The sequence below is a fragment of the Caenorhabditis elegans genome, chromosome IV (assembly GCF_000002985.6).
Source record: "Caenorhabditis elegans chromosome IV".
In the NCBI taxonomy this organism is placed as follows: domain Eukaryota; kingdom Metazoa; phylum Nematoda; class Chromadorea; order Rhabditida; family Rhabditidae; genus Caenorhabditis; species Caenorhabditis elegans.
The window spans coordinates 5,584,545-5,610,406 of NC_003282.8; the positions used below are offsets into that span (position 1 = coordinate 5,584,545).

The following is a 25,862-nucleotide window of genomic DNA, read 5'->3' on the forward strand; positions in this document are numbered from 1 at the left end:
ATACAAATTAAACTGCGAAAAAAGAAAATTTACCGTTTCAAATGTTTCTTATGAACCTTAAACATGTTCTAACTTGAAATGTGACATACTGTGCATACTTACACAAAATATTACAGACGTCTCAAATAATCCCTATCAAATGCCATTTTACATCCAAACTCCACCGCTGACACCAGCACAACATTTATCCTCAACATCTACAGTTACATCTCCAACTAGTCAAAATAATCATTTATTGGCAGAAGACGAAGAGCAAATAGACGTTGTTCATGAAGAAGAGGAAGAAGATATGGAAGAAATGAAAATGGAAATTGAAATGCAATCAAAGAGTTTACATCAGAAACCATCAGGATTACGAAGAAGTTTTCGACCTTTGATTGCTTCGGAACTAAGATCTGGAGGAATTCATAAAACTAGTAGTGACTCGAATTTAAAGCGATTGGCAGGACCATCATCATCTGATTCTGCTGGAACTTCTGGTTATGGGTACCTTCCCCGTCCAGCATCAAATCTTCCAGCTGGAATAAATCATGAATTCAAAATTGATCCACTTCAAACAGTTCAACAATTTCTTCAAATGCATCAATCTCTCATGAACTCACCATCAGTTCCGACATGCCTTTCGAAACTTTTGATCGATGTAAGTTGTTTTTCTTATTCTGTTTTACTCATTTCTTTCACTGCTCACACTTGTTTTCTACACAAATATCTTTCCATCTTTGCCTTTTCAGTCCTCAAAAATCAACATTTCTTTGGTTATTTTTTTCAAAACATCTCTTGATTCAAATTCATCAAACCAGAAAAAAAGAAAATAAAATCAAAATTTCTAAGAATTCCTTCGAGTGGTTCATATCCAAACTTATCATGCCTTCCTAGAAAAATGCTGCAAATTTCCGATTGCACCTCTCATAAATCATAATATTTTCCTTCAGTTTTTTGAACTTTCATATGTCTGAATATGTGTGTCTGGAAGTTAATGTTCCGTTGAAATTACGAATCATGTTTTTCAGCACTTTTTCATTTAACTTTAACTTTGAAATTTCAATTTAAACGAACCAGAAACATTTATAGCAAAGCATGAGAAATTATCTAAACATCTTGAAACATACTTTTTTTTAACTAAAAATTTTATGGTGAAAATTTTCAATTATGTAGCTTAAACTTTTTTTTAATTTTTAATTTCCATGCGTTTAAAATTATCACTATTCGAAAATAGTACTGCATGCTTTTTACCGGCCCAATATATATTCGGAGTGAGTCTAGACAAATTTTTGATGAATCGTTTTTTACTGTTTCAGAGGGTTTTAAAAATGTTTAGCGGATATTTTTGATTATGCAGACTTTAAATACTTGACAAATTAGAAAAAACCGAAAAATAAAATATTGAATATTTGTTTATATTTGTTACAAATTTGAAACAACAATAGTTTTTTTCTGGTAGAAATATTGTTCCACTCAAATTTGAGCAACTATTATTATCCTTCCTCAAAAAACCACTTTTTTTAAAAGTACAGTAACTCCGAACATGTTCCCATGATACTTTGTGATCACAAAGCAACATATGCTAACTTAATATTAGGTGTCCGTATACACAATCATATAAAATAGGATTTTTGCACCTGTTTTTAAAAGGCTGTCTGGAGCAGCTCGCGGAGCCATATCAAATCATGAATTCTTATTTCGGTGTTTTCTTTTTTCCAGTTTGTTGAGCTCAAATCCCTTCAAGAAAACAAGAAAACGTCTATTTAGTTTGTTGTCCTTCTTATCACTCCGCCCCCCTCTCTGGAGGGTTACTGTAGTTGTCATTTCTGTTTACTTATACCCTTTCCAATTCTCTATGGGTATTTGTGTTTTCTTTCCAATTTCCTATCCACCCGAGTTTTCAATGCCATCGTCCACACACTTTTCTCCAAAATAACATCGAAAACAGACTGGTAAAGTGAGAGAGATGAGGAACACACACACACACACACTAGTCTGTGTGTGTGTGTGTGTCTAAAAAAAAGAATAACAAAATAATAAAAACAACTCGTGATCTCAGTGTCTCTCTACTCTTTTGGTGCGCACGATCTGTGAGTTGTCTGCCATTGGTTGCCACGTCATCATCTGGAATGAATGAGCAATCGAAAAAGGTTCCGTGTAGGCGAAAAACCCCGCCTGACATGGAAAATGGAGTAATGTCAGTGGAGATTTTTAATATTACACATAGTTTATCCTACCCAAATATCCTAATAAAAAACTCCATAAATTTTCAGATTTTAAAAATTTCAGAAACAGTAAAAAATTTTTGAATTTTTTAAAAGTTAAACTTTTCAAAACGGTTAGTTCATAAAGTGAACATTGGTCATTTTAGCACCACATGAAGAATTTTAAACAAATGTCCCATTGGCGATATTCCTGTAAGTTAACTTCGGCTTGGCTTGAACGATCCTGCTGACAGATTTCTCGCAAATGTTATGAAACTTCCAAGAAATTAATACAAATGTAAATATAGGAATCCCCCTAAAACTTTCATAAATACAAAATACTAGAACCCACACCAAAATTCTGTAAACTTGCGGCAGGCAGGCAGGGAGGCGTATTTGCCTAAAAACATAGAATCCGTGGAGTACTACGACAGATTTACAGATAGTTATTTTTATCTGAACTTTTCTGAAAACCTAACTATGTATATTTATCGGAATCATGAATTTACCAATGTGAAAGATTGTATACAGTTTAACAGAAATAAGTGAAACAGAAAAATATTTCAAAATACTAAAAAATGATTAACAACCAGTTCTGAAAAAACGAAGGTTTCAGAATCAAATTTACTTTTAAGACAAAATGCTAAAACGGGCGTCGCAATTTTTTTTATTATAATGAATTATTGTGCACCATCGACTTTCGACTGGGTGCTCGAAGCATGCAAGCTATGTTGTAACACTTTTGAAACAGTGTAAAATATTTTGAAAATACTTAAATTGAAAAGTTTCAATTACCCTGTAACTGTGAATATATTATTTTTTTGGTCAGAAGTAGACTGTTTCAAAAGCAAAAATATTTGATAGAACTTTGATAGAACTGATCATTTTTAGACCTGATAGACCTGATCATTTTTATTCGCCGACGTCGAAAATATTTTAAGATGAATGTGAAACATGAGGACTCAAAAAAATTTACAATAATACCTTCACATATGATCGAGTCATCAAAAATCCAAGACCAAAACTAAGCAAGCACCAATTTTTCTAACGGGTTACTATGTAGAAACGTATTTTAAACTGTGATTCAGCCATATATGATGATACCATTAATGAAAAAAGTAAGTGCTGTTGTAAATATTTTGAAACAGTGAAAACATTTTTTTTAATAATAACGATTTTACTATGAACATATCAAATCATATGTATTTCCGTCGGAAGTAGGCTGTTTGAAAAACAATTAAATTAAGGGACCACTACTGAAACACGAGAATCATTTTGATATTTTGAAACTGCTAAATAAAAAATTTGAAACGGTAATTTTTTGCATACAAGTTCTGAAAAGTTAGTTTTCATAAGTGAACACGGGGTTTCTAGTGCGAAAATCTCAATTTAAAAAAGCAGCCGACATTTCACAAGCCATCGTTCTTGACGCCTTTCACCGTCAACGAGATGTCGGCTGCTCGAATAACTTCCACTCCGAGCCCATAGCCTTACTACCGTACCCCATGCTCTTCCTCCAAACTGTTTACTTTTGCATCACCCCCGCTTGTCCGCGTGACCTACCGTACTCCCGTGTTTTCGTCTGTTTTTCATTGTGTACATGTGCCACACACACATACTTTTGTTAGTTCCTTGTTTTGTTTTTTTTTTCAGCGTGTATGTGTTGTCCATTTTCATCTGAAACACCCATCACTCGTCATCTTCAAAATAAACTGAAATCCAGAGACTCTACTGGAGAGAGGGGGAGAAGAAAAAAAAAAAGAAAAACAAGGTTATTTGTGTTTAATTTTTTGCGGGGTGTTTATGGCCCTCTCCTCCCTCAAACTGCCAAATATTTTCCACTATTTTCCCTTGAAATCTTTTCTCTGTCGTATCTTGTTGTTCCGTGCTCTCTCGCACTCTGCAGTCCAGTTCCAGAGAGCTTTTTTTGTTATTTTGTTTTCTGTATGTCCACAAAGTCTGGGGGTCTCCTCTTAGAAGACCACTAGAGAAGAGGGTTTCAGCATTTTCAGTCACTCTCTCTCTCTCTCCTCTTTTGTCGAAAAAAAACGAAAACACCTTCTCTCGTAGACAGCACAACAACACAGCATCACAACAGAAAACCCAATGAGAATAAGGAGAAAAAGCCTCGCGCACACACACGTTCGTGTTCCCTGTTCCAACTACTTGTTATTTTTATGTGCGATTTCATGTTTTCTTGCTGTTGCGTCACGGAGAGACGAAAAGGGAACTTTTTGGGATTCCCAAATAGAAGAGCCCCAGAAATACAGTACTACCTACTAGTGTCTGAAAATCTGTTGAGCAGGACAAGAAAGCTTGAAATACCGTGTGAGCCTGACAAAACACGATCAGGAAACTTATGAAAAACTGGTTCTTTTACAGTTTTCCAAACTTTTGATTAGAAAATTACATTTTTCAAGCTTCTAGAATAGATAATGCAACATTAGTTTAGCATATTCCATTGATGAAGGCGACGTCTTGAAACAATAATTTTTATTTAGCAAAGTAAAAGTTATGCCTTGTACAAAACTTGGCTAATCCAAATAAATCAAACTGACAGAAACTCCCGAATTTGTCAAAAGCAAAAGCCAAGTGCAATGTTTTCCGAGTTTTGAGAGCCATTAAGCCTGAAAAATCTTACTGGATTTGCTACTAAAACTTGAATCAAGTCAGATTGTATATTTTTTCTGTCCTACTGTTTAGCTTTTTTAAGACATAAAAACTGTTCTCTGAAAAATGCGTTTTTAAAATGGTTTTGTTTTTTTTTAAATATAATGTAGTCAGAGTAAGGCTGCCAAATCCGTAAAGAAATAATTGAAGCACCACTGAAACCTAAAAAATGGCAACGGATCATTCAGAACCCGGAAAATCGAATGTTTTGCCACAGGATTTCATGCTTTGTTTTACAGAACCTTTCCACCACGCATTAGGTCTAGTTACTATGGAGGCTGCTATATGTTTCAGTTGAAACTGTAATAATTTTTCAAAAAATCTAAAACTTACAAATACCGTAATACTGTCCTAAACTATAGTTCTAGTTGATTGTAATGCGTGCAGGTACTCAATTCGACCTGTAAACATCTATACTCTGTATTTTCCAATCTTTGATATGTTTCGTCGTCGTCATGTCGTGGAGGAATCCAGCAGGTTCATAAACAAAATATTATAAAACTCCACCTCTCGATTCATCTAGTTACAACATTTTAACGCACTGAAAAAAGGGGCGGGGTCTGCACACATAGTTTATTTCAAATTCTAGTAGTAAGAGATTAAAATATGAAACTTTGGTGGCGTGTTAAAAAAAATCAAAAAATTCATCCAATATATTATTTTTTAGCGTTCTTCTGATTTGAACTCTTTGAAACAGTAAATTAATTTACCATCCACCGAGATCAAAAGATTATTTTCTTGAACTCACCTGTCAATTTCCCACTGTTCAACATTATCTTCTTTACTAAACAACCTGTCTTATGTTTCTTCTCACCTATGTATTTTTTATCGATCTCTACCGTACCCCCTTATCCAAGTACTTTTTCCTCTCATGACCTCTTTTACTATTTCAATCTCTAAAATTGAGCATCTTGTGATCTACCTATGGACGACTGCTTGCCAACTGTGTACACCCCGGTCTATATGATCAACGAGTCAGTTCCATACACACTTCTCTTCTTCTTTATCATCTCATATGTGTCTCGGAGGTGTCTGTTGACATGCACTTTGCCGTTTGGGGGCGCAGTTGTGATTCTTTTCAATTTTTGATTTTTATTTTTGAAAAGCGAAATATCAATTTTACCTAAAAAATACCAGGGACCAGTGGGAGCTAGGAGGATCCTGGATAGACATTTTATAGGGTATGGTGAGATTTTAGATTTTTGCTTCAAATGTCTGGATGGTAGAAACGCGGAGACAAAACACTAAATAACTACTGAAATTACTTCTAGTTGTTCATCAATTGTAAAAAATTTGGAACAGTAAATAACATTTTGATCTTCAAGGATCATTCTGCGAGAACAGTTGTGAGTGAATTTCTCTCTATTTTGTGAAAACTTTTGAAACAGTGGGATTTTTCCTCAAAAAGCATATTCAAATGTTCTTTTGCTGAAAACATTTAGATAGTTAAACATTCATAATCTATCTCAACATTTTTTTCTATAATCGAATTTACAACAGTTAAACTTGCATTTACCATTTTTTTAAACAAACGTACAATTTATAGGACATTTTTGAAGCAGTGAGAATTGTATTGTTCTCAGAACTTGCTTTTCTAAAATCGAATTTTCAAACAATATTTAAAACTTAATTAAATTTAACATAAAGCTTCTGAAACAGTAAAAAAACTTATTTTCCCTTTCGACCACTTTCCCTCGTTTTCTTTTTCTTCCCAGGGTCGGTTTACTCGTATGAACCTCTAGGATCTTCAAAACATAAACATCCGGATGAGACTCTCTCTTTGTTGATGAGTTCCTATTATTGATCAGCTGATAAGTGATCTGGCACAGTGCCAGGTGTCTAGGTCACCTGTTGTCATTCTATTTCGTTGTTGTCTTTAGTTCTTTTTTTGTGTTGTGTTTGCCTCTCTGTTTCAATTTGTCACTATTCAAAAACTTCACGTGTTTGTCTTTTTGCTGCCACTCACTCATACACAGACATACACACAGGTCAGCTGATTAAAACCGAAACGAAAATGATGAGAGTTGGAGAGAGAGAGAGAGGAATAAAAAATAATTGAAACGGTAAAGAAAAGTTGTTGATGATGAGAAATGAGACAGCATTGTCTGGGGTACCTGGTACCCTTTTTTGCAAGAAACTGACATTTCAAGGTCCTTTCAAACAACAAAAACTACTTCAAAGATAACGTAACTGATCTTGAAAATTTAAAAAATTTTCTAGATTTTGGAGCAAATTTTGATTACTGTTTCAAATATTCTATTTCACACTTGCTTTTTGTAAGGTTTTGTTTGTTTCCTGCTTTATTTTTCTGCAAAGTAGTTTTAGCAGTCGTTTCAATATATTAAAAAAATTTTGGAATTTTTTCAAAAATTGTTCTCTTCATGTCCTGAATAAGTCTTAGCAGAATCTTGGCGATAAGTATAATTTCATCGGTAAAGTTTTAATTTTTGTTTTTGTTTGCTGCATAGTTTACATCTTCTTTGAATCATCTTCTTCTTTGAAAACAAACACTGTAACCTATTTACTATCTCCCATATTCTCGACAGCTATTTGAAACGGCACAATTATAGCTTTTGAAAAAAAATAGATTTAAAAAACAGTTTCCAGTTTGAATGGTTTTACAAAATTGTAAAATTGTTCACAGTTTCAAACAGTCTATTTTATTTCACAATGGCTTTTTGAAATAATTATATTTTTTTATAATTTTTTTTAAAAATATATTTTTTATAAATCTAGTGAAGCTGAATTTTTACTCATTCCAATCCGCATTGTCCTTGGATGAATTTAGCTCATAGTACCCGCAGAATTTAACAATAACTTGAGACACTATAAATTTATTTCAAAATAAAACTGTTAGAACGCTCTTTATCAAAAGAATCTTACGTCTGAAATTAATTTGCAGTTTCTCAAAATATGTTGCATGTATGTAGTTATTAAATTTACAAGTTATTCTCTTTTCGAGGGGCCTGATGCTCGAATTTTCTTTTTTTTTTTATTAAACAAAAACTATTCCTGGATAGTGTTGTGCAGACTAGTGGTGAGAATCTATGTAAACAAATTTTCGTAAATATTATTTGTTTATTTGTATGCATATTTTACATGGAATTCACTTTGAAGTTTAGAGGAAAAAAGCTGAAATTTATTTTTTTTCTTTACTGAAATCTGAAAACTTTTTATCAATATTATTTCGATCAATAATTTTCAAACTGCCTTAGAAATAAATTCGATTAAAAAAAAACAAAACATTTTTATTCAAATTCGTAATTAATTTTCTCAAATGTAGTGAATAACGGTAGATTTCATTTTAAATTAGTATAAATAAAACCAATTGAACTTTTTTAGAAAAATTATTTCTGAAATGTTCAAAAACTAAAATACAGAAAACTCGGCAAATGGGTGAAAGTTTCATTTAGTTTTAAAATACTCTCCGATACCGATTTGGTAAAACATTGAACTTATTTTTTTGCGATTCAGTGACAACTGTGAAACCGCTACTTTTTTGAAATGTTTTTTTTTGCCTGAAAATACAAAAAAAGTTCGTTTCATTAATGAAAAAGGCGGAAGAATTCCAAATGATTATCTGACTCCAACATTTCCACGTTTTCAAAAAGTCCGTAAACAGTAAATATTTTTTTGTGGAAATTTTCCCTTTAAAAATTCATCGGGATCACACTCCCCATTTCCTCGATCATTCCCGTGTCCATTGCCTCCTCCCGGTATCTTGTCACACTCCCGCCGTCCCCCTGATCATCCTCAATTTCGGCGATCCGTCCGCGCCTTCTTCCCAGCCGCCTCCCCTCTGTCCGCAGCATAAACATTCCTGTTTTCCATTTGTATCCAAACAATTTGTCACACATTTATCTAGTTTCAGGAGTTTTTTGTTGCGTTCTCTGAAAAAAAAAAGTTTAAAAGTGATAAATCAAAGGAAGTGTGGAGATGATGAGATGACCTGGTTAGATTTCTTGGATTTTTGAGCATTTGCCTAGGGTGCTGTAGTTCCATAAATATAATTTTTTTTTCTAAACGATTTTTCAATTTTTTCAGTAAAGAAAACTGTATAACCGAAAAATTCGATAAATCTCTAATATTGTCGAATTCGTTAATTTGAAAATTTGACTTGCTAAAAATAATTTTCACAAATCATACGAGAAAAAATCACGAAAAACTAACAAGCTTTCTCCGAAAACGCAAAAACAATTTTTTGTGTAAATTTTACTGTTTCAGAGTCAATAAATATTTTTAGTTTATTTCATTGAAAAACAGTGAACCAGGTAAATTTCCAGTAGCTATTATAACCATGCGAAGATGCCAAAAAACAATCAGCCGACATTTCACGGGTCGCATTTCTTCCGATTCTCCATTTTATTTGTTCTTCCACCAACATGTCCAATTTGTCATCAAGTTGCTAGGTACATCTAGGTACCTAGGTCGTTTTTCGTCAGTGTTTCGAAATCTATCGGCGCCCCAGACAGATGCACTTTCACATAGTACACACAGCCACACAATTCTCCATTTCACAAGGCCACCCTCTTTCCCCAAATCTTCCAAAACGACAAGAAGAGACAGCTGTTGTTCTTTTCGATTTCGATATTGTCTGTCAGTTTGTCATTGTGCCACGTCATCTCCACTCCACCCACAAACAACAACTTTTGTCTTTTGCCTCTCTTGTTTGTGACATGTCTCTCGTTTCAATGTTGACAAGAGAAGAAAATCGTCTCTTCCTTCCCGTAGTCGGTTTCTCTGCGTCACTACGTTCATTGAGCTCTTTTCCATCAACTTTTTCCACGGGGTCCCTCTCCCAAACTGATGACCTTTGGGGAGAAGTAAACAAGTTGAAAAGATAGATGAGGTTTCTTTTAGACCTCCACATTCTCCTAAATCTTACTGTTTCATTTTTGTAACTAAACCTTTGCTTACCTCAAGATACTATTCTCGTAGGAAAAAGCGGTTTTGTGTTAGGCTTTGCCTTTTCTGAATTCCTACCGTTGCAAAACTTTTAAGTTTACTACTTTTTGCTAGAAAACACAATTACTAGCCGTTCCAAGTTAAGTTCAATTAACTATGAAACTATTGAAACAGTAAAATTTTGGAAAATACAACTGATTAGTGGGTTTCAAGCCCTATGGTTTTTTAAAATTCAAGTTACTGCAACATTCAAATTTCGGAATATTATTTTTCTGAAAAAAATAGTTTAGAGCTGTAATGCTCGAATTTTAATAGTTTTTAAACGGGCCAGTTTTTGAAAATTGTTGTTTTCGTTTCTTTCTCGTTAATATCCATCCAAAACTAGGTTGAATTTATGAATCACTTGAAACGGGAAAAACTTGTCGCGTACAGTACCACTACAGTAACCCGACTATTCACTATTAGATGATGTGAGGTGTGACATAAAAACTACATACTGCAAATACTACAAAATCGAGAGAACGTAAATTAAAGGTCACATATTGAGTCTAGCTTAAATTTTATTCAAACAACTTGAAACAGTTATTTTTATGATAGTTTTTTAACTTTTCTAAAATATCTTCTAAAAGTTGTCATGTTCAAGTTTTTAACGTGTTGTAATCTAATGTAGCGACGTATTGGTTTTATATTGGATTTCCTTTGGATGTGACACAAAGTGAAACAGTAAAGTTGGAAGAACATTTATCAATAATACATCGTTATTATTGTTGATTAAACAATTAAAACTTGATGAAATGGATCCTAATATTTCAAAACAATGTGAAACAGTTCTGATCGGTTTGTAACTTTTTTCTTTAAAAAAAAACAATTTTCATTTGTTTTGTCTATTTATAAATGAACAAATTAAAAGTTCCATGAATTTATCAGAACACTTATTGATTCAAAAATCTTATCCATTTATTAATTGAGTACTGCCGGGTCCATCGCGTTTGTAAGAAATGTGAAACAGTAAGAATTGATTTTAATTTATTTCTTGGACTTTAATTTTTTTAATGTATTTACTATATTTTAAATCCAAATATGTTTTCCAAATGATAATTGAATTCACTATCATCTTAGTACAGTACTCTCTGACCCCCCCCCCCCCCCCAATATTGCATATCCCGTTGAACTTGTAAGATCATCAATTGAAAAGTCTCGTTTTTGTTTAAATGAAAAACATTTGATTGGTGTTTATTCATCTCTTTGTCTTATCCTTACTCACAAGATGTTTGACGCAATTCCTGCTTCCAAATCTCTTGCTCACCACCTTCTGGATTATCATTTTTATTATCTCTTTCCTCTCCTCCACACACAGAAAAAAGTGAATTGAATGAAAGATAATTATTATCTGGTGGGTTAATCCCAATGTTTTGACATTTAAACATATACATAAACAAACGAGGAAACTTTTTCATTTCATGACCATAACGTCAATATGATCACGTGGCGTGCATCAAAAACTAAAGGATTTTAAAAGGATTAAGAAATGGAAACGGAGAGGAATTAAAAATGTGAGGGGGGTGAATGAACCGATGATCTGATGTGATTTGGTTATAAATCTGCTTTATTAGATCATCGAAGATGATTTTTCAAGTCATTTAGGTAGTTTTTTTTTGGTTGTATCGGGTTTGATAATCTATGTAGTAAGCTCATATTCTGATACAAGTTTGCTGAAACAGTGATTATTTGAAATTTTCTAAAATAGATTACTTCCTAGGAGATGGGCGAACTAACGTTTTTTTATTTTTGTTAGTTTATTTGAACATAGTGAAACTGTAATTTTTTTTCCAAAAAACTAAAATAATTTTGTGTTCCTTCTTCGTATTTCGATCTCAAAATTGAAACATGCATGAAATTTAAAAAAAAAAGCTTTAATACACTCAAAATTTCTTTAAAATTCGAACTAAATATGAGAATAAGAACATGTGTCCTCTTCTCGGGCAAGAGCTGCACAAAAGTTGTATATATATATTTTTTTTGGAGCACATATAACTAATATAAATTGTAGTTAAAATGAAAATTAAATTTTTATGCTTGTAAAATAAATTTTCAAAGTTAATGTGGTCTCACCGAGATTATGGAGCAGTACGCATATTATCGATTGCCTTACCAAAACTAGGCAGGTGTTAATTATTATAGATATATGTATCAAGTAAACAAAACAAATTAGTGTACTATCTAACAATATGCTGGCACAGTACATTTTGAAAGTACTAAATTGATATTTTTTTATTGTTTTTTTGAAGGTTCAAACATTTTCTAAATTCAAAACTATATCTAAATTAACTATAACTAGTACTAAATGGGTTTTCAATCTTTCATTATAAGTTCTTACACTTTGGACATATGAAAAAAAATTCAAACTGTAATTTTTTTTTTCGAGCTCCCTCCCCACACAAATTTAAAACCCTCGCTGTACGAGTTTCTCATAACTGAACTCTAATTCTATAAGATTTTTGAAACAGTAATCCCAACATTTTTCCATCGCTAGGTATCCTTGTCACCTGGTTTTTTTTAGACTTGCATCTACTTTTTTATTGCAATTGATTTCACTGTTTCATGATGTTCTGAAATAATTGTTCACAAAATTACAATTATTTGGGAAATTTTGTGACTTTTTGCTACAATCAACGACAATTTCATTTTTGAAAATTGTTCATTTGAAAAAAGAAAACTGAAGTTTTGAACAAAATTGCGACGGTCTCTGAAAAATAGTATTGCATCCATATTAACAGAAAAATACAGTGTATACTTTTTAAATTGTTTTCCAACTCTCAATGTCGTCTCCACTAAAAAGTAAAGTTGACTGTTCATTTTTGAAAATTTTGAAACAGTAATTTTTATAGTTTTCGTGCAAGTTTTTTCCCATAACACGATTGAACTGCAGATCTAGGAGATTCCCTGAAACAGTAATCTTCCCATCGGTAGGTGTTATTGTCACCTGCAGAACCAATATTATTTACCTATTCACACCAATTCTCTAGAAATCCCTTCTTCCCATTACTACCATCTCATATACTTTTTCTCATAATTTGTATTTGTTGTTATTGTTTATGCATCTTCTTTTTCTTTTTCTCGGTTGGGGGTGTTCTTCTATTTCTTTTTCTCCATCTGCATCTTCATCTTCATCTGCTTCTTGTTTTCCGACCACACCAGACGTCTTCAGCTTCTTCCTCTTCCATCAGACCCCGCCCACTTTTCCTCGTATTCCTTTTTTGCTTCTTGTCTTGTTTGTGTTTTCATAGTTTTCATCCTCCTCCTCCTTCTTCTTCTATTGCTGCTTTTCCATTCTATTTCCTTTCGTTTCCTTTTTTTTTTGTTATTTTTGTGCTAGACAGTGGCATTGGGTGAAAGAGAGTTGAGCTGTTTCAGCCGACCGGAAAAATCGCATTTTTTGACGTCTTCTTTTGTTTCTGACGCTAATATGCTCTCTTGATGCACTTTTACAGACTCTGAGATTTTTGGAGCCATTGAGGTAGTTTAATATGATAGTAAAAAAGTTTTTAATTTTATTTCTAAATTTTTTGAAACAGTAGAATCATGAGAAAAATCACAAATATTTTCAGACGACCATTACCGTTTCTAGGCATTTCTAACTATTGCTTATTGTTTAGTAAGAATTCTTTATCTTCAATTTGTGCAAGAATTTGGAAAATTCAACAGATGCAGTCTTTTGTACTCTGTCCAAAATAAATCACAAATAACTTCTGGAAAAATTATTACAGTTTCAAATTCTTTACATATTTTGAAAAAACCGGACAGTTAAATAAACAATATATGGTAACTGTTAATTATAAAATGTAAACTTTGAAACTGTAACTTTTGCTAAGAAGATAAGACACATAATTATTTTTTTTTAACTTTTTTCATTCGAAAATTTTAACTTTAGGGTCCAACAATTATAACTCTGAGATAAAAGGTTCTACAATTAAGTAGCACCGTAAGGCATTGTTTCTCGAATCACAATTGTAAATTTCTGACTTTTTCAAATTTATACAATATGAGTATATGGTGTGAAGTATATTTCGATGAACTAGTGATTTTCAATACTAAACCTTGAAACTGTAATTTTTTTCTCAAAAATCAAATCACATTAATTTAGATTTCTCAATCAAATATATCAAAGTCATAATTAAAATCAAACAATTAACAACATCAGAACAGGAACAAAAGGTTCTGCCGTACTATAACACCCTCTCCACACATCTCAAAAGTGCAAAGTCTGTCTATTACAACGGGGGGTTCAATATGATCGTTCAACCCTTCTTCCCTTCCTTTCCTAACCCAAAAACACAGTTTGTGTGTATTTAGAAAAGAGGCTGCTAACTAGTGCATCACATAGTGAATCCTTTTCCGAAGAAAGTGTGTATGCACTAGAGTACAGAAACTCCGCCCACTTTGTATGCCTGTGTTTCTTGTGTGTCTGTGGGTGGGGCCAAAAGTGCGCAAAGTCGGAATTTTTGGCATTTTGTGCTCCATCTGTGTCTGTTTTTTTCTATTTTTTGTTTTTGTTATTTTGCTCATTTCGTTTTTGTTTTGTTTTCTGTTTTTTTTTTTTGAAAAAAAAAGAAAAAGAGGAGACAAGAGAATAAGTGAGAGACAAAGTGACATGAATGACATAACGATGTAAATATGTTTACGAGACGTTTGTTTTTTTTTCTTCCTTTTTTAAATTGGCTAACTGATCTCCTATGACTCGTTGAGTGACTCGGACTTCTCATAAGCTAATCCGAAACATTTGTTATGACAATTTCGTATTAGTAAGATCATAGATTTCATGTTTTGCCACATTATTTTATTTTAAAATTTTATTGTAATATTGCTTTGTGTAAGAAGTATTGCTACAATATGTATCTAGTGAAACTGTAAATTTTTTTAAAAAGTTTATTTCCAAATTAACAAGGAAGGCGGATAGAGTGAGATAAAAGATTTTTAAAACTCTTCACTGAAAGTTTCGTTAAACATGCCTAACTTACGACAATTTTAGCTGTTTAAAAATAAATTTAGAGTATTTTTGCGTTTTACTTTAATTATTCTTAAATACGTTTTATTGTGTAATTTACTCTCGTAGTTTACTCTTGTAGTTGTTAGTCATTTTTCAACATCCCCCGCACTGATGCTTTTTCACCTTCAATATTTGAATACTTTTTTTTAAAAATGCGATATAATTTGTTCTTAAAAATTTACTTCATTATGGAGGAAATGGAATTGTGTAATTTAATGCCAACTCTCTAATTTATTATAAATTTTTTAAATATGTAAAACAGTGAAGTTTTGTGAGGAGACAAGTGAGAGCTTTGAACATTCTCACCTCGAAGTTTTTGCTGTTGCCCATTTTTTTTGTTGAAAAAAATTTTGCATTCTGATTTTTTAAATTCATATTTTCTCGAATTATAGTTGAGCTATTGCTTCAGCTTGAAATTTCCTTCAGATATAAACTACGTGAAACTGTAAAATATTTCTAGATTAGGCTTGAAAGTTTGCGAGTATTTGCGCAAATCAGCAAATGCTTCAAATATTTTCCGAATATGAGCTTCATATGAAACAATTTTCTTCATTTGTGTGCTAAAAAAATTTAATTCCTGATAGTTTTTAGAAATGATATCGAAATACTTTTTTTCAAACATTACACACCGTTTTATCTATAAATATCCACATTTAGCTCTACTTTTCTTTTGAGAAGTGCACACAATAATTTTCAAAATTTGGTTACTGTTTTATGTAGTTCATAAAAGAGACAGCTTCTATTGCTATCGATCAATAAGGACATTGAATAAAAATACTTTCAAATTGAAACGTTTGTATTTTTTGAAAAAAAAAACTTCTTCAAAAGTATTTTTCACCATATGTTCTCCTAATTCACAATCACATTTCACAATTGATTGACCTCTTCTAAAGCAAACATTATGACGTGGCAAAGCCCATGCAAATACAAATAACCTCTCAACATCTCTTTTATATCCACTGTCTACTGCACTGCACGGTACATGCAACAGTTTTGTGCTGTTATAGGGCTGATGTTAGTGCGGAGGAGGGAGTAAAGGACGATTGCATAGACATATCCGTCGACCTCATCTCGAGATTTGAGAGTGAGAGAGTGTTCGAGATGAAGAGACGCAGAAACAACGCCCCAAACAACCAACCAGCCAAACCAACACGGGCTGTTGACAAACAAAAGAGTGTTGGGAGGGGATAGAGAGACGCAGAGAGTGTGAGAAACAGAGAACAAGAAAAAGAAGAAGGTCCTTTCGAAGGACTACCTTTATATTCCGTTATAGAGGATCAACATGTTTCATGGCTAATTGCACATGTTTTTCTCAGCGTTTGGGCATTATTTTTGAGCGTAGAAGTTTTCCAAAGTTTTGAAATCAAAAAAAATTATTTTACTGTTTCAAAAATATGTTAAATGTTTTTAGAGCTGTATCAGTTCGATTCCAGAAGAAGAAGTACTAACTTCAGTTTAAATACCTAAAACTTTCTGTTGACACTGAAATAGTTTGTTTTATATTTTTGTTAAAAAAAAAAAAATAAAAACAATGCTGTTCTAGTTGTGATACAGTTATTTTCTTTACTTTTATATTAGAATTTCGAACAAAAAGTTTTACTGTTTCAAAATTATTTCAATATTGTGTGTATTTGAGTACTTCCTATTAACAACACCAATTTTATAAATGTTTATTTTCTGTTGATACTGAAACAATTTTTACAAAAACTCGCCCTTTATCGTAGCTTTTATGTTGAAATTAAAAGTTTTACTGAAAATTATTGAATTTTATTAGCTATTTGGAGACCGTGAAAGTCTAAATTTAAAAATGCATTGCAAAATTTTCATTCCACATTTTTCCATCTTCAAACTAAAAGGTAATTTGATTTTTTTTACTGTTTCAAAGAGTTTTTGTAAATTTCATTTTGCGTTTAACTCTCAATACTTAGTTTGCATTTTCCCTTGTTCAAAAAACCACGACTTTTTTGACATCAAGCCCAATGATTTCATAAATTGTACTACTAGCTGGGTCATTCAGTTTACGTAAATCGGAATCACATGGGAGGGCAGAGTGGATGTATGTTGATTATAACATGTTTTGTTTTTGATTCTCTATTGGGGAGGTTTAGCGTTTCCCGTGCCACACCAGAAATCCTCTAATTCGTTTGCACTTTTTCCCACACTTCTCTCTCACATATTTTCTGACTCTTTTTCTTTTTTTGACTCTCTCATTCAGCTTTCTTCCGGAAACTCCGCCCATAAATGAACTTGTTGATTTGATAGATCTGAATCTCCTTAAACTTTTATTTTCTTTCCAGGAAGATCAACATAATCATCAGAGCACCACGACGCTGAACAACGTCCTGGCGCCGCCGATGATCACCTCTGAATCATTGCCACGACCTACACAGGCTCAATCATTTGCCAACTCGACAATTGGGGGTGGAGCCAACACATCACATTTACCAGTCACACTGGACACTGGAATCAACGATAATTTGATATTATTAGCGTTACAGGAAAGACTTGTGAGTATGCAAAAAAGTCCAGAAAAAAGGTTGATTGAATGTCTGGAGATCGTGAGAATTTTTGAAAAGTGGACTTAGGTTGTCTACGGGAAAATCGGCATACATACATTCATATATTTTTCCGATAATAACCAGTCATTTGAAAGTAGGTAGAGCTGCCTACCTCCCTATTTTTGCGAATAGGCGTAATTTTCGGTGATTGGTGAGAGTCAGTCTAATAGACATCACATTAAATTAATTTTCAACTTGTGGAGCTTATTATTAAATTATGAAACAGAAAATTTTCTTTAAAAAATCGGTCCACAATTACATCAACAATTTTTTTTCGGTTTCATGATTAGCATGAAAAGGTTAACGTAAAAATGTGTCGATAATTACTCCATTATTTTTCATAATTCATAAATTACTTCAGATGCGTCCGCAGCAACCAACTCTAACCCAATCTGCCACCACACCATCTCTGTCCCATTTGGCAGCTGCCACAAATTCCTCCACAAATGCCACGTCACTGGGCTCGGCGGACACAACTCGTCTCATTCAGCAAATGTTTCTGGGGCAGATGCTGATTCCACAACTTCCAGCCGCGTTGGATTTGGCATCGACTATTCAGTCGGCTTCAATGTCACTTCCATTACAAACGACTATACCTCAACCGATGAGTGCACCACAACATGCTCTCTGGCAGCATGGGATGTGTGCGTGGCCAAGTTGTGATCAACCATGTGATTCTGTGATGGCACTGATCACACACTTGCAACATGAACATCCGCCGTCTGATAAGTGAGTTTTTGGAGACAAAAAGAGCAGCCGACATCTTACAGGTCTCATTATTATTGTGATACGCTAGGCTCGTTCGTTGACGGCTGCTGTTTCTAATCTAGTTTTTCGATTTTGAAGCTTACAATTAGAAGTGACTTATTTTCAAACCAATTAGGTTTTATGTTTAATGTCCTTGCATCTTTAATCAGAAATAATTTCCAGATCCAACGAGGAAATGCGAAATCAAATCGAAAAAGTCGAGAGCATAGAGCACAAGTTGTCTGTCGAACGGAGTAGGCTTCAAGGAATGATGCAACATCTTCGGATGAAGCCATCTCCTGACACAACTACCCCGAATCTTGTGAAAATGGAGGCCCAAAGCCCTCTGAGATCACCTAAAATTGAGGGTGCTGCGTTTTCAATTCAACCAGCCCAGCAGTTTCAACAACAGACGACTAGTCAGCCACAGGTTTCACCAGTGAGTTTTTTTTCTCTAAAAAAGTTCCCGCTTCACGTTGTCTATATAAGTATCACGAAAAGTATTTCAAATACTGCCATTATTCTACTGTAGTTGTCGAGTGAATTCAAGAAAGTTTCGAAACATACATGTTTATTTTTCTAAAAAAACATTTGAAGAAGAAATGTAATGCTGTCTTGTTGACATGTTCTCTGAAATCTAATGCTCCTCTCTCCAAAAAAATCATATGTTATTTGATTATTTGCTCACAGTCACCTTCTCGAATGGTGGTTGCTTAACACATCCGATTACACCATAACCCTACACCATCAACCGACTAAAAGTGTTTTCTCGTGGATTGCCATGATAGACTCTTTCTTTTCCTCTCTTTCACCATCATAGTTTTGCGAAAGACGATGTTTGTCTATTTACAGAGTATTTGTCGAAATACTCTCTCTTTTCCTTTTGCTATGTGTGTATGTTTGTTTACATGTCGAATCGATAGTGCAGATAAACATAAGGACGTAGCAGTCCCCCCACCCAATAGCAAAAGTAGAAGAGGATGGGGAGGAAATGTAAGAGCAAAACATCACAATGTCCTTTTTGAAACATTTTGTATGAAAGGGAGTGAAAATAGGATAGTAGTCGAGCAGCAAAACACACCGATCCACAACATTGATATGGACTACTTGTAACAGTATAATTTGTTAACTCAAAAAAAAAACTTTATTTTGAAAGAAAATTGCAAAAACAAAACGTCTAAAAATTTCCTGTTCAGGAAATTACAAATATTTTGTTTAGCCATTGGCACACTATCAACATTTTGAATAGGAAACATTATAATAACTACCTGAAACATTTCAGAGATTTTTGAAAAATTTTTCTCACAATTTTTTATTAAATTCATCTGGGGAAAATGTTAGACGAGCTTGAAACTTTCGAAATCAGGATATTTTTTATTTAAACCTAAGTGTGAATTGTGTCAAACTCAGTCTTTAAAAATTAAGTTCAACAATAAAAATTAGAAGCAGTGAAGAAAATTCTCGAAAAGAAGTCATTCACAAAACGAGAGTGGTGTAAGTTGTAAAATTTCATGAAGACAACCTGAAACATTATTTTTTTTTCAAAATAGTTTCTGTTTCACGAAAGTTTTAGAAAAAACATTTCCGTTGCGCAGATCAGTTTTATTTCGACATGATTCTCGAAATGTCTGAAATCGGTATATCTTTAATTTCACAATCAATGCAACTATAGTACACGGGGCTTTGTTTCCATTTTTCTAGAATTTTCAATTCTCTGTTACGTAAGCGAAGTTTAAACTTTTGAATCTAAAAACTTAATTATAACTATGTCTGCTTATTCGAAAAACCAAAAAGCTCAGGTTCACTGTCTTTTTCTCTCATTTTTCCGGCTGTTTACACATGGATCAAACACTAATAAACGAGGTGTAGACGTGCACTTTTAACGTTGTCTCCTGCTCCAGACACCCCATGTCTCTCCGCGTGGTTTGTTTGTTTGTTTACTACGTTTTCAAATGTTTATCTGCGTCTCTCATTCTTTTGTTATACGTGTGTTATGGATGATGATGATGATGGAAAAACCTCCATTTGCTTCTGCATGTGATATGGATTTCGAGAACAATGAGTGAGTGAGAGGGAGACAATTTTTGTTTACTTTGTGGTCACATACTCGCACACACACACAAATACACACGGGAGGCTCTTTGTGTTGATAAACAATTTTTGAGCGCATCTTTCTCGATATTTCTTCTTCTTTTTTCGCCCCGCATTTTCATCACAAACAAAACACTTTGCAACTGTTTGAAAGAAAAAGAAATAAATAGGAAAAAGCGAGGACAGGGAGGGAAGGGTTTGGATTTAAATTTAAATTGTAATAAAAAATGGATTAAATTTTCGAGAAAACAATGCAATTTACCTTCTCCATGAAACAGCAAAAGATATAATGCTTTGTGTTACCCACAGTTTCAACATTAGCATATCAAGGTGGCTTCTGTGAAAAATGTATTCTAATTATTTTCTGAAAAAAAAATTACAGTTTCAACTTGTCCATACAAAGAAATCTTAGGAGTTTTAAATGTTAGGGTTCACTTTTTATGTTGTTACATGTATGACTAATATTGAATTGTCTAGATATCTCTAATGAAAATAAAAAGTCTACCAGTTGTCGTGTGTATGACATCAATCTCCTCCATTTTGTTTGTTATTATTTGTTTTCTTCATCCCAAACTTTCATACATGGTTCTTTCCTCCTCCTCCTCCTTCATCATCTTCTTTCTATTTTCTTGCGCGCGATGCTTAGTCATCTCTGATCGTTTGTGGAACAAAAGAAACTGGGCCATTGCAGTCAGTTGACTACAACAAAAACAGTCATCAGTTGACACCGTACCGTGTTGAGAAACTGAGAAAAACATGGATTTTTTTTTCGAAGGAATGATGCGCGAGACGAAAATCCAGCGAGAAGCTTTTGTTGTCATCTGACACGCGCGGGACGTGAAGCTATGGGGAATTGAGAAAACATTTAGAATATTTTCTGAAAAATGATATTGTTTCAATTTGTTAATATTAGGAAAACCTAAGAACAGTGAACGATCATTCATAGACAATCGTGAAGGCTGCAACAACAAACTAACGATATTTCAAGTGAGAAAAATTATCATTTGCAGAACCGAAAAAATAGGTTGTTTTTAAAATTTTCACACGAAGTTATTTTCTAGAAAATCTACAGTTTTAACTGGTCAATATCAAAAACGCTTAGCATTTTTGGTTGATTCGTCATTTTATCAGAAGCATTTTTAATATTTTAAGAGTGGGCAAAATCTCGAAATTTGGCGAGAGCTTTTTCAATGTTTGGCCTAAAAAACCAAATTGGGCGCAGCTGAAACCAATTTTTGCCTAGCCTTTGCCCAAACTTTGCCAATTTCTGAACCAAGTTATTATTTTCGGGCCAAACCATTTTGAATGAAAGCACTTAAAATTGTTTCCCTATTACATACTAAACTCCTTAAATTTGAAATTTTCAGACATCCGAAGCAGCATCTTCACTGCTAAGCATCGCAGCTACCGTTGCCGCCTCGACAGCCGCTGCAGTTACCTCCCCGATCAATCAAATATCTACAGTACCCTCTGTTAGTTCAATGCCTTCATTTCTGAATCATCAACTATCGACATCATCCCAACCGTCTTCTCAACAAGCCAGTGGATCATCTGGACCACTTCTTCAACGGGCAGCTAGTTCGGCATCAACTGAAACATCGCCAAATCCTGATTCTAAATCATTTGTGCCAAGAAGAAGTCGGATATCAGACAAGACAGTTCAACCAATTGCCACAGATATTGCAAAGAATCGGTTAGTTTTTAAATACAGAAATTATCAGAAACGATTAACAGTTTCAAGTAGTTTGTAAAAACCCAATCATAACAAGTAGTTGTTTCTTCTGCCTCCAACACACCTTCTAATTCCAGAGATTTCTACCGGACCAACGATGTGAGACCTCCATACACGTATGCTTCACTGATTCGTCAAGCCATTATGGAATCGTCAGATTGCCAACTAACACTGAATGAGATCTACACATGGTTCACCGAGACATTTGCATACTTCAGAAGGAACGCTGCCACGTGGAAGGTTAGTGGTGAAAATGGGAAAATTTTGTGAAGATCTAGTGCTTAAATGTGTAATTCTTACAAAATTAAATTTGAACAATTTATACAAACTAACATTTAAGAAAAGTGGTAACTTGAGCGGAAGTTCATATTTTAAACAATTTTCTAGTTTAGTTCTCCAAATACCTAGTAAATATTGAAAAACATTTATTTTCATTTTTAAATTCACAATACTCTTCCTTCAAGATCATGTGTCCAAAGATTGCAAAAATTAACAAGTTTGTGCAAAAGTTCTGTAATATAAATGGGAATAATGAAACTGTAAATTTTTTTCAAAGTTCATCACTGACTGATGGATTGAAGTTAGAAAACGTTTACTTAGGCTGCTTTAAATAAGTCTGTTCCAAATTTCTGAAATATAAATATAGATACTGAAACTGTATATAATTGTTTCGAATTAGGTTTCTAGTTTACAGTTGCAAATTAAGAATTTTTATTAAATCTTATTATCTTATAACAAGTTTGTTTAACATTTCTGGAATATAAATGAGGATCATGAAACTGTTGATTTTTTGCTGAAATGAATTTGCAAACTAGAAAACTTTCACTAAAGTTTATCCTTTACAAATTGGCTGAAAGTTCTCTTGGACTCGCATTGCAAATTCTGAAGGTCATATGATCCTTGTTGGCTCCCCCATCTAGCTAAAGGCAATACGAACAAAAGTGCATGCAACAAAAACAGACGCTCTGAATGCATCACATCAGCTGAGTGTTCTTCTCTCTGTCAAAAGGGGTACACACACACACACATTCATAGATATAAAGATCACATGAAACGTGGAGTGTCTTCTGGCGCCGGGGACACCACAAAAAAGTGCAACTCGGCATCATCAAGTGACAGAGAAAGAGAGACGTGTATGCACAGACAGACACGACCCCCGGGGCCATGAGGTCGTTTGTGAACAGAAAAAAATAAACGTCGCGATGGGAGGGGGGAAGTGTTTTTTCATCTGGTGGTTTTTTCTATGGAATAGGGTCAAAAGTCGGGGACTGACGTATCGGTTGAGAGGATTAAGAAAATGTGCCCACTGTTTCAATATAATAACAACATGAAACAGCTAATTTTTTTTCAGAACGCCGTCCGCCACAACCTATCCCTTCACAAGTGCTTCCAACGAGTCGAGCAGAATGTGAAAGGAGCTGTATGGACTGTAGACGATTCTGAATTTTATCGAAGACGTCCCAATCGAGCATCTGCTACCAGAAGTCAGCCACAGACACCTTTGCCCGACGATGTAAGTTTTTAATTTTCCTTTTTTGCATGTTTATATTCAGGGAGAGTGTTTTCAAATGTTTCACACAAATTTGAAAACTTGAATCCCTGATCAGAAGGTTATGTTGCTTTTTAGAGTTCGCTTTGATATTAGTGATAGTGTGATTGTCTTTTATCAATGGACTAATCCTACCCTCTAGTAGTACTTTTTGTGATAGTCTTTTTCGGCTTTAACCTTGATTTTTTCTCTGATTTTCACCTAAAAAAGCGAACTTTGAATTGACATCTTAAACCTGAAACATGCGAAGCCCAGTTTTTGAATTCGCACTTGTCAATTCAGATTTCGCAGCAAAAATTGTTTGACACGAGCGCTTTGAGCTCATTTTTGGAAATGCAGAACTTCGACCCCGCATCGCTGACTGGTGATCAATTCCAGCTGAATGGCAATTTAGACAGTGTTTTGTCGCTTCTTGGTAAGATTTTTTATTCAGAAACTTTAGAAAATTATCAAAATGATTTTTTGCAGCAAACGCCGATGTGAACAATCCGTTGCAAATGCTATCAGCTGCTGCGGCCGCTGGAAATCATTCGGGTGGTATTCTAGAAGGACAGTTGCTGAATAATGTGAAAGAAGAGATGATGGATGTTAGCGAGCCACACAATGGACATTTATTGAGAGGTAAATTATTTTGCACCCACTAATAAAAAACAAAATATAATAACACCATGAAACAGTAACTTTTCAAATAATTTAATCGCATTTTTTGTGCACTCGTTTTCCTAATGTGGAAAGTCAATTTTAACATTAAATTTATTTTTGAGGCTTTCTAATTCTGAAGTATTCTCATGATTTCCATCGTATTATTATTTTCGCATCCCCTCTAAACCTTGCCATTGAAACGGTAAATTTTAGATTTTTTAAAGCATTAAAGGTGGAGTAGGGCCAGATGGTATTTTGTCCAATTTTGCTGACAGAATTATCTCCATATGCCCAAATATTTTACTGAAAGACTCGCAAACTTTTTTTTAAAGGTTGTAAGTTTTTCTATGTAAGGCTTGGTACAATTGGATTTTTTGGAAATTTTGAGAAATAATGCAGGTTCAAAAGCCTGCAGTGCTCAAACACAAGATTAAAATATAAAAATTGTAGAAAGCCATTTATTTTTGATTGACCTCCAAAATTAGTTGAAAATTGAGAAATTCGCACATTTTGGCAATGTTTTTCTCGAATATTTTTTCAAGATGGTTTTACTATGATATATAATTTTTTAAAAAAGTGGTTTCAAACAATTTCCCTACTGACGCTGCTCAATCTAAACATATTGAAGGCAAACAATATTGTTTTTTTTTTGATAAGCACCTAAAATCTTTTTTGATAGATAGTTGAAATACATAATTGTCTATTAACCTAAAGTTTAAAACCAATAGAACTTTAACATGAACTTGTATTCATCGAAGTTTCGAAACAGTAACCCCCATTTAACACCACGCCTGCTTGTTTCTGCTATAACCGCTTCTAATAATTACAGAAATCACTCAAAACAAAAACTGAAATCCTCCTCCTCCTTCTCCATCCATCCATATAAATTTCAGTGGCTCGGCACATTCAAAAAGCTTCAAAGCGGCCTGCGTCAGCAAATCCATCGAATCTTTGCTGATGCTCCAAACATGCATTTAGTAACTTATCGAAGAAGAAGAAGTCACAAACATTTTCATTAAACTAGGGTGTTTATATATCAGTTAGGATATTCATTTTTCTTTCAATTTTTCATTTTTTCTTCCTTTTCTCCAAAAAACTTTTGCAATACAATGGAATACCCATGTTTTGTGCTCCTCTCAGATTCCCCATCCTCAGCAAACTATTACGGTCTCTTTTTCCTTAGTTTGTACCCTTTTCATATTGATTGTTGCCTTTTTTGTTTCTCAGTTTTCATTATATTTTTCTCAGTCTTCCATTTATATATATCTCCCTCTTTTCTACCAAACAAAAACCATTTCCAAGAGCATTCGATGATCCCGACACTACACATTTGATCTACTACCATCTTCCAACACACTTTCCCGCCTTTTTTCTCTCGTTGTCAGGGTCTCTCCAACATCCTTCTAATCTCTCGATTCATCTCCCATTACAGTAGCGTTGTTTTCTTTGTTTGTGATTCGCCCTGTCTGAAACTGTTTCAGAAACTCTTAATATTCACTGAAATTACCTCCTTCTCCCATTTTGCCCACACTTTGTATTTTATGCGCAAGTTGTGATTTGTGTGATGGTTTTTACTTTTTCAACAATTTTTCGCCCATTTCCTCCCATTTTCTACTTTCTTTTTATCATTGAATTACCTCAATTCAAATTGATTCTACTATTATTAAACATGTTGTTTTCAATGAATTTGAAAATTTAAATCTCTTAAAAAAAATTATTCATAAAACATTTTCAG

At 33.7% G+C, this 25,862-nt stretch overlaps 1 protein-coding gene and 80 non-coding genes across 96 annotated transcripts; 26 read left to right on the forward strand and 55 right to left on the reverse strand.

Moving 5' to 3' along the window:
* Positions 1-139: 139 nt before the first annotated feature.
* Positions 140-25,834, forward strand: fkh-7 (Fork-head domain-containing protein; the record flags this gene model as incomplete). Of its 16 annotated transcripts, none has more annotated exons than NM_001306884.4 (10): positions 140-640; positions 17,106-17,315; positions 17,728-18,095; positions 18,297-18,552; positions 21,572-21,897; positions 22,014-22,176; positions 23,288-23,449; positions 23,768-23,900; positions 23,954-24,106; positions 24,957-25,834. In NM_001306884.4, 10 exons carry the CDS (start codon positions 140-142, stop codon positions 24,977-24,979), a joined length of 2,295 nt encoding a protein of 764 aa, NP_001293813.1. The 16 variants fall into 16 exon arrangements, 14 of the variants coding, with proteins under 14 accessions (NP_001293813.1, NP_001293811.1, NP_001023147.1 ...); NM_001306882.4 differs by having other exon boundaries at positions 23,825-23,900; positions 25,021-25,829; NM_001027976.7 differs by having other exon boundaries at positions 25,021-25,827.
* On the reverse strand, positions 1,041-1,061 carry 21ur-5035. The gene has a single exon (NR_054252.1).
* On the reverse strand, positions 1,042-1,062 carry 21ur-12740. Its single transcript, NR_054253.1, has one exon.
* Positions 2,211-2,231, reverse strand: 21ur-3446. Its single transcript, NR_054254.1, has one exon.
* On the reverse strand, positions 2,212-2,232 carry 21ur-14540. Its single transcript, NR_054255.1, has one exon.
* Positions 2,674-2,694, reverse strand: 21ur-4006. Its single transcript, NR_054256.1, has one exon.
* Positions 2,769-2,789, reverse strand: 21ur-9220. Its single transcript, NR_054257.1, has one exon.
* On the reverse strand, positions 2,870-2,890 carry 21ur-4144. The gene has a single exon (NR_054258.1).
* On the reverse strand, positions 3,072-3,092 carry 21ur-934. The gene has a single exon (NR_054259.1).
* On the reverse strand, positions 3,075-3,095 carry 21ur-5253. Its single transcript, NR_054260.1, has one exon.
* 21ur-10155 lies at positions 3,269-3,289 on the reverse strand. The gene has a single exon (NR_054261.1).
* Positions 4,564-4,584, reverse strand: 21ur-15149. Its single transcript, NR_054262.1, has one exon.
* On the reverse strand, positions 4,606-4,626 carry 21ur-6774. The gene has a single exon (NR_054263.1).
* Positions 4,644-4,664, forward strand: 21ur-15060. Its single transcript, NR_054264.1, has one exon.
* Positions 5,092-5,112, reverse strand: 21ur-735. The gene has a single exon (NR_054265.1).
* 21ur-7504 lies at positions 5,487-5,507 on the reverse strand. The gene has a single exon (NR_054266.1).
* On the reverse strand, positions 5,488-5,508 carry 21ur-14200. Its single transcript, NR_054267.1, has one exon.
* 21ur-9930 lies at positions 6,091-6,111 on the reverse strand. Its single transcript, NR_054268.1, has one exon.
* Positions 6,351-6,371, reverse strand: 21ur-2239. Its single transcript, NR_054269.1, has one exon.
* On the reverse strand, positions 6,448-6,468 carry 21ur-8200. Its single transcript, NR_054270.1, has one exon.
* Positions 7,145-7,165, forward strand: 21ur-14129. The gene has a single exon (NR_054271.1).
* Positions 7,618-7,638, reverse strand: 21ur-2236. Its single transcript, NR_054272.1, has one exon.
* Positions 8,282-8,302, reverse strand: 21ur-11955. Its single transcript, NR_054273.1, has one exon.
* Positions 8,412-8,432, reverse strand: 21ur-7967. Its single transcript, NR_054274.1, has one exon.
* Positions 8,500-8,520, forward strand: 21ur-14021. The gene has a single exon (NR_054275.1).
* On the forward strand, positions 9,120-9,140 carry 21ur-7508. The gene has a single exon (NR_054276.1).
* 21ur-8766 lies at positions 9,787-9,807 on the forward strand. The gene has a single exon (NR_054277.1).
* On the reverse strand, positions 9,867-9,887 carry 21ur-11244. Its single transcript, NR_054278.1, has one exon.
* Positions 10,108-10,128, reverse strand: 21ur-4736. The gene has a single exon (NR_054279.1).
* Positions 10,701-10,721, reverse strand: 21ur-15513. The gene has a single exon (NR_054280.1).
* 21ur-11510 lies at positions 10,705-10,725 on the reverse strand. Its single transcript, NR_054281.1, has one exon.
* 21ur-7239 lies at positions 11,417-11,437 on the reverse strand. Its single transcript, NR_054282.1, has one exon.
* 21ur-7186 lies at positions 11,512-11,532 on the reverse strand. The gene has a single exon (NR_054283.1).
* On the reverse strand, positions 11,516-11,536 carry 21ur-8986. Its single transcript, NR_054284.1, has one exon.
* On the reverse strand, positions 11,935-11,955 carry 21ur-6647. Its single transcript, NR_054285.1, has one exon.
* 21ur-9458 lies at positions 12,104-12,124 on the reverse strand. The gene has a single exon (NR_054286.1).
* On the forward strand, positions 12,401-12,421 carry 21ur-11341. The gene has a single exon (NR_054287.1).
* 21ur-7995 lies at positions 12,402-12,422 on the forward strand. Its single transcript, NR_054288.1, has one exon.
* 21ur-5992 lies at positions 12,572-12,592 on the reverse strand. The gene has a single exon (NR_054289.1).
* Positions 13,553-13,573, reverse strand: 21ur-10612. The gene has a single exon (NR_054290.1).
* 21ur-13665 lies at positions 13,571-13,591 on the forward strand. The gene has a single exon (NR_054291.1).
* Positions 13,801-13,821, reverse strand: 21ur-7639. Its single transcript, NR_054292.1, has one exon.
* On the forward strand, positions 13,833-13,853 carry 21ur-14910. Its single transcript, NR_054293.1, has one exon.
* F26D12.99 lies at positions 14,085-14,141 on the reverse strand. The gene has a single exon (NR_054294.1). It is a non-coding gene; the product is annotated as an Unclassified non-coding RNA F26D12.99 (non-coding RNA).
* On the reverse strand, positions 14,602-14,622 carry 21ur-15231. The gene has a single exon (NR_054295.1).
* On the forward strand, positions 14,627-14,647 carry 21ur-9999. Its single transcript, NR_054296.1, has one exon.
* 21ur-6499 lies at positions 15,188-15,208 on the reverse strand. The gene has a single exon (NR_054297.1).
* Positions 15,285-15,305, reverse strand: 21ur-9639. Its single transcript, NR_054298.1, has one exon.
* 21ur-11063 lies at positions 15,474-15,494 on the reverse strand. The gene has a single exon (NR_054299.1).
* 21ur-5484 lies at positions 15,561-15,581 on the forward strand. Its single transcript, NR_054300.1, has one exon.
* On the forward strand, positions 15,565-15,585 carry 21ur-8922. The gene has a single exon (NR_054301.1).
* On the reverse strand, positions 16,232-16,252 carry 21ur-4099. The gene has a single exon (NR_054302.1).
* 21ur-7216 lies at positions 16,236-16,256 on the forward strand. The gene has a single exon (NR_054303.1).
* 21ur-15064 lies at positions 16,237-16,257 on the forward strand. The gene has a single exon (NR_054304.1).
* Positions 16,436-16,456, reverse strand: 21ur-4721. The gene has a single exon (NR_054305.1).
* On the reverse strand, positions 16,439-16,459 carry 21ur-7646. The gene has a single exon (NR_054306.1).
* Positions 16,455-16,475, forward strand: 21ur-2427. Its single transcript, NR_054307.1, has one exon.
* Positions 16,730-16,750, forward strand: 21ur-7725. Its single transcript, NR_054308.1, has one exon.
* 21ur-5149 lies at positions 17,524-17,544 on the reverse strand. The gene has a single exon (NR_054309.1).
* 21ur-8348 lies at positions 17,601-17,621 on the reverse strand. The gene has a single exon (NR_054310.1).
* 21ur-15423 lies at positions 17,687-17,707 on the forward strand. The gene has a single exon (NR_054311.1).
* 21ur-8220 lies at positions 18,611-18,631 on the reverse strand. The gene has a single exon (NR_054312.1).
* On the forward strand, positions 18,627-18,647 carry 21ur-3065. The gene has a single exon (NR_054313.1).
* 21ur-15028 lies at positions 19,160-19,180 on the reverse strand. Its single transcript, NR_054314.1, has one exon.
* Positions 19,163-19,183, reverse strand: 21ur-6692. The gene has a single exon (NR_054315.1).
* On the reverse strand, positions 19,323-19,343 carry 21ur-3962. The gene has a single exon (NR_054316.1).
* On the reverse strand, positions 19,576-19,596 carry 21ur-10524. The gene has a single exon (NR_054317.1).
* On the forward strand, positions 19,714-19,734 carry 21ur-13885. The gene has a single exon (NR_054318.1).
* On the forward strand, positions 20,557-20,577 carry 21ur-6602. The gene has a single exon (NR_054319.1).
* 21ur-1357 lies at positions 20,630-20,650 on the forward strand. Its single transcript, NR_054320.1, has one exon.
* Positions 21,141-21,161, forward strand: 21ur-3341. Its single transcript, NR_054321.1, has one exon.
* On the forward strand, positions 21,145-21,165 carry 21ur-10734. Its single transcript, NR_054322.1, has one exon.
* 21ur-1663 lies at positions 21,320-21,340 on the forward strand. The gene has a single exon (NR_054323.1).
* On the forward strand, positions 21,981-22,001 carry 21ur-7114. Its single transcript, NR_131494.1, has one exon.
* 21ur-6715 lies at positions 22,408-22,428 on the reverse strand. The gene has a single exon (NR_131495.1).
* On the reverse strand, positions 22,526-22,546 carry 21ur-10079. The gene has a single exon (NR_131496.1).
* 21ur-8481 lies at positions 22,650-22,670 on the reverse strand. Its single transcript, NR_131497.1, has one exon.
* On the reverse strand, positions 23,205-23,225 carry 21ur-3187. The gene has a single exon (NR_131498.1).
* On the reverse strand, positions 23,540-23,703 carry F26D12.100. The gene has a single exon (NR_131499.1). It is a non-coding gene; the product is annotated as an Unclassified non-coding RNA F26D12.100 (non-coding RNA).
* On the reverse strand, positions 24,263-24,283 carry 21ur-4009. The gene has a single exon (NR_131500.1).
* Positions 24,830-24,850, reverse strand: 21ur-7375. The gene has a single exon (NR_131501.1).
* Positions 25,835-25,862: the final 28 nt, after the last annotated feature.